This window comes from Apium graveolens, chromosome 9 (genome assembly GCF_009905375.1).
Source record: "Apium graveolens cultivar Ventura chromosome 9, ASM990537v1, whole genome shotgun sequence".
NCBI classification, from domain to species: Eukaryota; Viridiplantae; Streptophyta; class Magnoliopsida; order Apiales; family Apiaceae; genus Apium; species Apium graveolens.
The window spans coordinates 279418860-279428168 of record NC_133655.1 but is presented as its reverse complement, the minus strand read 5'-3'; the positions used below and the strand labels follow the sequence as shown (position 1 = coordinate 279428168).

Sequence of the window (9309 nt, the reverse complement as noted above, 5' to 3'; positions counted from 1 at the left end):
TAAATTAGAGTTTGATTATTAGGGCCCTAAACCGTAGATTAAATTTGGGTTTAGACTCGGCTCTAACCCTTAAATCAATTTAATATTTCAAATCTAAATTGGGGTTGGTGAACCCTAAAATGTTATAAATTGTTAAATTAATCGTATCTTTTATTCAATTTTTTAATATTTTTTATAACTCAAAAGGAATTATTAAACCCTGAAAAATTAAAAATTATCAAATTAAGGTACACCTTTAAATTTAAAAATGATTGTAAAAAACGTAACATAAAATGATGTTTCTGGTCCCAAAATAACATACAATAAAAAGCTCAAAATAAAAATAAATAAAATAAAACTAAACACAAAACGCAAAACGCTACAATTTGTGCATTAAAAAAATACAATATATCGTGCAGCCAAAACGGCTTATTTTGATTTGTTTTCAAAATGCTACTTTATGTACTTTCTAGATCCCCGTCAATTCTTATCGTTTCTCAGAGAGTGTCCAACACGAATTTTAAGATGAATATAAAATATAGTTCTATAATTTATTTATTTTTAAAATTCTTTTTCTGAATAAAAATAGAAAGTTTAAACTTGTATTCGGAAAAAAAAGAATTTTTTTTAAGAAAAAGTTATAGAACTAAACTTTTTATTCATCTTAAAATACGTGTCGAACACTCACTTAGAAAAATGATAATAATTGGGAGGGACGAAGGAAAAACGTGCTATTTTGTACTCCCTCCGTCCCTCCCAAATGTTTACATTTGGGTTGGACACGGAATTTAAGAAAAATGATAAAGTAGTGGAGGAAAGTTAAAAAAGTGAGTAAAGTAGTGTGACCGATTAATATTATATGTATAAAGTGGGTATAGTGGAGAGAAGTAGTGGATATAATTATTTTAAAAATTATAAAAATTTTACTATTTTTGGAAAATTTTGAAATGTATATAATTGGAAGGGACATTTCAAAAAGAAAAGTGTAAACAAATGGGATGGATAGAGGGAGTATCATTTATTCAAATTATGTCATTTTGAAATTTTATCTCCAAATTATATCATTTTGGTCATTTCTCGCGCTTTAGTTATGTCAACACTAATGACAAGACTGCAACTAAAAAACTAGCGTTAATTGGGTTGAGAAGTGTGACATTGAGTGTGTGTCTGTACATACACCGAAAGCTTTGCAACTAATGCCACCCTAACCAGGTTATAGTAAGAGCAAGTTCAATGGATCTCTTTATCCATTATTCAAGAAACTTATAATATCGTAGCCGCTCATGGTTATTTTGGCCGATTGGAGTTTGAGTTTGAGTGATAATAGCGACAGATGAGTAAGTTGCACCTCCTTTTTCAACAGGTTTAACCGGCTTAAGCCAAAATATAAAGAGTATGTTAAAAAAGTTAACTCCAATAAATTTCTAGTAATTTTTTTATTTTAAAAATCTATTCTCTCATTTATTTCAAGAGCAAGTCTAACAGCTTTTTAAGTCTTAACCCACTATTTATAAATATTATAAATAATTAGTTATTAAAAAGATAAAATATGTGCATCCCAACAGTAATTCTTAAATCAACCCTTTATTTATTATTTTATAATTGTAAGTACATTAAAGTTCTAAAAGAATAAAAAAATTGGGAGAGAAAAAGGAAATGAAGAGATTATTTTATTATAAAATATAAATTAAGAGTGAGTTGTGACTTTTAAAAATAAAAAAGAAAGAGGGGCTCTTCGCGTTTTAAGAAATCACTAAAAATTCAGTTTGAATTACATTTTCATTCTTTTTCTTTATATTTTGACTTAAGAGCTTAAATAGAGAATTTATACTCCAAAAGTCACTCTATAGCTATTAAATTTTTTTCTTGATAAAATATTAATTTTTGTTCCACACCCAAATTTTGAATATACTAAGACCGAAAAAATATATAGTTTCAAGATGCTCAGAGGCGGACCGTTGAAGGGGGGTGGGCTCCAGCCCAGGTCAAAGTCCAGCGGACCCTTAAGTATATAAGCCCTCAATAAAATCCAGCCCACCTAGGAAAAAGAAATAATCAGCTCTGTAATTATGTTGTCTATTTATAAATGAGATCCAAATGATTATTTAGGGCTCGGCCCATAAATTTGTATAGATGAACCCAATATAAATTTGTTCAAAATCATCAAACTGGTTCTTTAGGATAGAATCTAATTAAACAAAATTATATTTGCAATTTAATTAGGATTTCTAATTTTCCAATTTTATATCCAGGGTTTCGATATTGATTTAGTAATAAAAATTGCAATTTTGTTTCTTATTTATGTCAATTCTTATTTTTAATATGTGGGATGGTTATAATTTAAATTTTTATCGAAATAATGTAATAGATAATTTGAAAAAAAATCTATGATGTATGTTATGATTTGCGATTTGGAGGTTCTAATTCTGGCATTTAGTTAAATCTTATTTGATGATATTAGGTTAATTTAGTTTAATAATGGTTGAGCTTGCCTTGGAACAGAGTTAGTCTTTTTGTTGTAAACTACTGTTGTTAATATTATGATTCAGCTCATGTTTATTTTGTATTTTTAAATTATTTTGCGTTAAAAAAATTTATTTTAGCCCTGGTAGAGATTAAATCCTCGGTCCGCCCCTGAAAATGCTAGACAAATATGCTAGTCAATTTAACTACCAGAATGGTTAAAGGAAATTTGCTTTAGCAGTGTACCTTTAAGTGTGAAAAAATTACTTTAAGTGTGAAAAATAATTTTTTTTGGTTGAGTACTGCTACCAAACATGAAAAAAAAATCTTATTTTTCAGGTACAATTGCCAAAATACGTTTACATGAAAATAAGCAAGTATGATTAATTAATTAAGCAAGTATGATTAATATATGTAATATATTTAATTACAATTAAAATAAATTATATTTCTAAGTATGTTATCTATGTACCAAAATAATTTTAAACGAATAAATAAAGATCCTGCATCAATATATGTTAAAGAAAGTAAAAATCCTAGCAAAAAAATGTTAAAATGAGAAAATAGCAGACAACTTCGGCCAAAAAAATTCCCCCAAATCGGAAGTCTCCATGTTTTCGATTACCCCATAACCCTCTGCCAACCCTCTCAAACACCAACCTTCCGTTTCATTTTTTTCCCAAACAAGGATTGTTATATTTGAACCCCTCTCAACCCAACCCATCCCTCCCCAACCCCCAATCCCCAATCCAAAAGGAGTCTTAAATTTAAAAATAGTTAGTGATGCTAAAATTTGAGCTCCAAGAGATTTTTAGAGCCTCTTGTATCTCCTCAATTCTATTCTAAAAGAATCTAACTGACTCTTAACTTATATTTTATATTAAAATAATTTCTCCACTTTCTTTCTCTCTCTTCTTTTGTCCTTTTATAACTTCAATATACTTTTAATTATAAAATAATATATAAAGAGTGAGTCTAAAAATGGAGATGAACCTACATTATCTTGCTAGAAGCTAATTTTTTATATTATTTTTAAAGAGTGAGCTAAGAATCTCTTGAAATGCTCTTATTCCTTTGAGTAGATAGACAAATCGAATCACAAAGTAAAGAGACAAAATAAAGATGAGAATCTTTATGACTTTAACATCACTAGTCTGAGTAATCTAATCTATGTGTATTGATAAAAAAAAAAGTTGTGGCTGGAAAACCAAACAGTATTTTTTCAAACATTACATATACCATATGTCAATGATCAAGGTGTTAGAGAATGGCACTTTCCATGATCTTATATTATTCTAACACTCCCCCTCTTTGGAACATAAATTTGCCAAAGTCCTCTGCCGGTCTGAATTTGGATACCATGTCAAGGAATCATTTACTCTAAAACCATCATAGAAGGTTCTTATATTATTCTAACACTATTATAATTAGTAGTAAAAAAAATTAATTAATATTCCAATCAAAATGCATTATTGTATCACATTATTTATCATGTCCTTAAGGAAATTTTTAGTAAACTATTTTTGTGCTCTCTAACATTATCCACAACAAAAATACATGAACCATGCAGGAATCTATACAGTACTGGTTCCTCTTCTCTGCCAATTAAGTTTGTATAAAAATTGTTATTCTTGAAGGAGGAGAATAGTTGGGGTACAGGTTGGTTGAATAATTTACCATTAGTTTTCACTTATTCATCTGGAAGAATAGATAAACACTAGGTCTGTGTACTCTGGGGCACCACTCTTACTCACGCGACTCCAACCGAGATTCCAGATACTGCCAATGTGGATTTGTGTGATACCGCCGTATGAGTTTTGTATGCTCTCTATATAATTGTCCACCGAAATGAAAGCACGTGATAAATTTCGACACTTATCACGTCACATCATTTTATAATTATTTTGATAACTATTTTGATATAAATTTTGAATTACTTAGAATTACTATTATCTTCAGTACTACGGCTACCTGTGCATTGTTTTACCTATCTGAATTCTGAACTAGGCAGTGGAGCTATCTTAATTCTTACTTCGAAGTTGTATATATATGTACTATCTGTGCATCAGTTTTTTCTATGTATACTATCAATGATAATTTAAAATATAGATATAGATATTTTCTCTACTAATCTGCTGTGAAGTTAGACATACGTACAGAAAGTTTTGGCTTTATACGATGTTGAGAATCTACTGGTGTATATAAATAAGAGTTAAATATTCTTGTCCATCTAATGATCAACTCACACAAGTACTAAAACAATCTGATAGAGACTAATGATAACGGAAAGCATAGTATGGACTATATCTCAAACATACCATTAATTCAGCAAAATTATCCATTTTTCGGAATTGTTATTAGCACATGTAATGTTCCGTGGACGTTAGACAGAGGCAAGTGATTGTTGCGACATCTATTATATCACTAAAAGTGCAAAAAAATTCTTCAATATGATATAGTAGTGCTAACAATCGGTTGACGATGACCATTCCCATGTTTTTTATTAGTCAAAATATTCAAGACTTCAAGCAAGAAAAGCAAGTCAGCTTCTTGACCAAATATTGATTTTACGGTCAATAAAACATATATACTAGTCATAAATCACTACGAAAAAATAATCAAAACATAGATATTTTACATCACAACACGGATTAAAAGTTGAAAAACATAGATAGATTTATATTACAACAGTGGGGTAATAATTCGAAAACAGGACATAAGAGTTGCAGACTGACATGGAAATTCATAAGCACACATAGTTCACACAAGGTACACAGTAATTTAAATTTAGACGAATTTCGAGTGGACTTAGAATAGTCTTGACTCAAAGACTGACATCAACGAAAGAGCTCCCTCAAAACTCTTCTAGGCAGAAGTTTTGTGGAGTTTCTGCAGATCGATGACGATAACACTTATGTTATCTTGGCTGCCTCGCTTCATTGCTATCCTTTTAAGATTTAGTGCAGCTACAGCAGCCCGACTCTTAGGCTCATTCTCATTGCCGGGGGTTACACTAGACTTCTTCTTTGATCCTTCCTGTGATTGTCGCTGCAAACAAAATCTAACAACTTTGCATGCATCTTCATTTGACATTACGTCCCATAAACCATCACTAGCTACTATTATGAACTCATCAAGGTCGCTTCTCGCTTTCACTGTAACTTCTGCTTGAGCTACTACATATGGTTTCAAGTGCTCGTCCCCTAAATCAGGATTCAATATGATTTAAACATATATTTTTTAATAACAACAATGTAATGCAATTTCATAAATACGCTTATAAGTAATGCTGTATTCCTTAACTAATTAATTAAGTCGGGATATTTAGGTAACCATCACAAATTTTAATTACCTTTGATAATCTGTTGATTCAATAAAAATGACTAATCGGTTAAATTTTAACTTATTCTATCCTATGTTCTTATGAAAGATGACTCTTTTATATATCATTTTATTTGAAATCATAGAATTATCACTTAAGTACCAATAGATCTTGAAGTTGAAAGAACTCCTTGAACTCTTTTCCCGTTCAAGTTGACAACCACTCCACCAGAGACTTCGATCCTCTTCAACTCATCCGGTCGATCAGGCTAATCATAATTTAAAAGATTGAATCAGGCAATTCAACAAAAAGAAAATTTAAAATAAATGTAACTCAAAATGTAAATTCAATATTATAATATAATAGGTTGCTCAGTTGATGATGGCTAAAATTCTTACGAACTGGTCAGATAAAAATGTCTATGTGCATATGATCACATTGGGATAAACCGTGCACTCCAAGGATGCAATGCAACAATGTCTACAGGAGGTGTTCAAAACACAAATTTACAAACACGAACCTTATTCTCTACAAATATATGTAACTGCATCCACATATGTTTATGAAGTATAAAATCTTGTTAAAGAAAATTTTTCTTTAGAAAAAATTTATGAACACACCATGTTATGTTTACATAGTATTTATGGTACTCACTCTCTGTCTCTGGTATGAAGATAATTATTTACTAGCCTTGGACTCTAAATTTACTAACATACCTTATGATCAAAAGACAATGGCACAACAGTGGATGAACGTGAAAAAACACCTCTGGAATCTCCGCAATTAGCAACCACCAGAACCTCCTCCCCAACCACAACAACAATCGCAGTTGATCCTGTTGAACCCTCAACTCCTTCAGCAAGCACATGTTCATCCATCCTAAGAAAACTTGTGACCATTACCTTCTCCCAGTCTATAATTTTCCTTGCCTGTTTTTCAACCTCATTTTTAACCAACAGGTGTAAGTGGTCACGACAAGCCCGAGCTACTTCTGAGCCACCATGACCATCATACACACCAAAATAGTCATAATTATTTGATTCCCACATTAAAAACCCCAAGTCTACTGTCAAAGCATCCTCCATATATTTCCTTCTTCCCTTCACCGAGATACTACCATGTGAATCATAGTTCACAACTTTACCATTACCGTTTATTTGATTATCTGTATCTGGTACATTATTTGTATTCTCAGACTTATTTTGGGGCACATCAGGTGTGTTTGTGTATTCATCTTCTGAATTAACTATATCTTGGTTTCTCATCATTTCTAGATATAATTAGACTTATTTCAATGAAATTATGAGAAATAACTCAATCAATAGTACTATTAATGCATCACAATAGTACTACTGACCAACTCTGATAACGGGGAAGGGGTTAAAATGAAGAGGAAAAGAAGAGAGCTGGGAAGGGGTTAAAATGAAGAGGAAAAGAGAGAGCCATGGACGCCTAAGATATAGGCACGTCTAAGATGATGATTACGTAGTTTTTAGAGTTTTTAATAATTGAAATTAAATACAGATAAATGTGATGTAATGTGATTCCTAACCATCCCAATAAATTTAGTTTTAATTAAAAAGAATTGTGTAAGTTTTATTCTAATACTATTTTATATTAACTTATAATCACATGCGAAAACCTAAGGTTAAATTTAAATAAATTACTAGAAAAGATAAGTGATATTTTTATCTTTTTTATTTGAATTTAATTAGAAAGAACATGTAAAAAATACAAATCTTTACTTTCTTGGTGACTAAAATCATAGAAATGTGTGTTAGCTATTTATACTTACAAAAAATCTATACCCTAAAAATTAATTAATGGTGTTTTTATCCCTTAATTAAAATAATTAGACCCAAAAATAATAATTATAGTGAAAAATTTTAAAAATAATATTTTCAAATAAATACAATATTTATGTCAAAATTCCCTAAAAATTACGAATAATTCAAAAAAACGAAAACACGGAACATTCGAATGATCTTTAATTTTATAAAAATAAAAATGCAATTTTTGTGGGCTTTGATATCCTAGTTGGGGCCCGGTCCAATAATTTTTGATAAACTGAAATATTTTCTAAATTAATAATAAATCCTGAAAATAAATATAACGTATGCAAATGCACACAGAACGAGACAGAACATGTACCACGTAATAAACTCTAATAAACACACGTCCAGATCGTGTATAATTTCATATAATTGCATTTTAGTCCAAAAAATATGGCAAGCAACATTTTAAGTAATAATAAATACATAATAATTCAATTAACACATAACAAAATAGTTGTTAAAAACTATTTTTAAATATTTCCACAATTCACCCACTACCCGAATGAGCCCGGATCAAATACCAAATATAATTTTGACGTGGATAAAATATCTACTTGATCCCAACATTGTAAAGCAAACTCAATTTACCGATATCGATAAAATGATCGGCTTTTAAATTAAAGTTTTGAATATAGTAAAAGTAATCAAAATACTTTCACAACACCGACTAAGATCAAGACAAACCATAAATTAGCACATTAACCATTTAAAGATACGAACCCATGAAACATGAATAGAATATTTATAATTTTTTTCCCTCCAAATTGAAACAATCACATAAAATTATTCAAATAATAATAATAATAATAATTTGTGAAAATATGGGATATTACATTTACTTTCCTTTAATTTAAAATTCTTTAAGGATGGTACCTTAACTATGAGAAGTTTTGTGTGGTAAATAGTTCTTCCTCGTAGACACTCATAGTTTGAGGATAAGATTGTACTGCAGTAAACCATGTTTTGGCAAAATGAAATTCCTAAACATACAGGGAGAGAGAAAGATAAAATCAACATATAAGAGGTTGGGGGTATGGTGAACTAGGTAAAAAATAGTTTAGCATAAAAGAATAAGAAACAACTCTTGGTTCTTTTGAACTAGACGATCATTAATGTTTTTTATTTAAGAATTAGGAATTGTTGGTTGATGACGCATCATCGCTTTAAACTGATTTCATTGTCTGTGCAAAATGTCCCTACACATAAAGTTGACTTTTACATGATTTAAACAAATAAATTATGTCCCAAACCCAACAAGCTTGCCAATTTTTTAGAAATGAGCATGAACACATATTCAGCCTAAATAAATTTATTAATTCACACTTATTTACTAATTTTGGTAACTAATATTATTGCAAAGTTCTCTGACATTTTTTACAATTCATAAGCAGGCTCAAAGCAGCTCTCGGTCTGGCTATGGGTTTCACCACACAAGTTTCTCATGATAAATATGGCTCAAAACTCCATAAGCAGATCAAGGAAATTCAATAAAATTTAATAAACGTAACGTTGGATAACTCTTTGAGACGTCAGGTCGCTATTCCAGTACTTCACTGCCTACGAATTGATCCACCACCAGCAACAAGTTGGTTGTGCAGCTATAATTTACAAACAAGTGATTGTATTAACATGCCTTCTCCAATAGAATATGCTTTCATCGTATAATACCATGTAATTGATGTGTTCATGAGCCAAAAATTTGTTATTTCT

The 9309-nt window shown here is 30.3% G+C and overlaps 1 protein-coding gene across 1 annotated transcript; it reads right to left on the bottom strand.

Moving 5' to 3' along the window:
• Nucleotides 1-5138: 5138 nt before the first annotated feature.
• LOC141686946 (protein phosphatase 2C 51-like) lies at nucleotides 5139-7291 on the bottom strand. Its single transcript, XM_074492057.1, has 3 exons — nucleotides 6481-7291; nucleotides 5927-6032; nucleotides 5139-5645 (listed from the first exon to the last, which is right to left on the bottom strand). The coding sequence occupies exons 1-3, from the start codon at nucleotides 7030-7032 to the stop codon at nucleotides 5308-5310; spliced, it is 996 nt and encodes a 331-aa protein (XP_074348158.1). The 5' UTR covers nucleotides 7033-7291; the 3' UTR covers nucleotides 5139-5307.
• Nucleotides 7292-9309: the final 2018 nt, after the last annotated feature.

What these genes read in the sequence shown, in the direction of transcription:
- LOC141686946 (XM_074492057.1), bottom strand. Translation starts at nt 7,032, where the DNA reads ATGATGAGAAACCAAGATATAGTTAATTCAGAAGATGAATACACAAAC. An exon ending in CATTGTCTTTTGATCATAAG is followed by an intron (nt 6,033 to 6,480) that starts GTATGTTAGTAA and finishes AATTATGATTAG; the next exon opens with CCTGATCGACCGGATGAGTT. An exon ending in TTCAACTTCAAGATCTATTG is followed by an intron (nt 5,646 to 5,926) that starts GTACTTAAGTGA and finishes ATCCTGATTTAG; the next exon opens with GGGACGAGCACTTGAAACCA.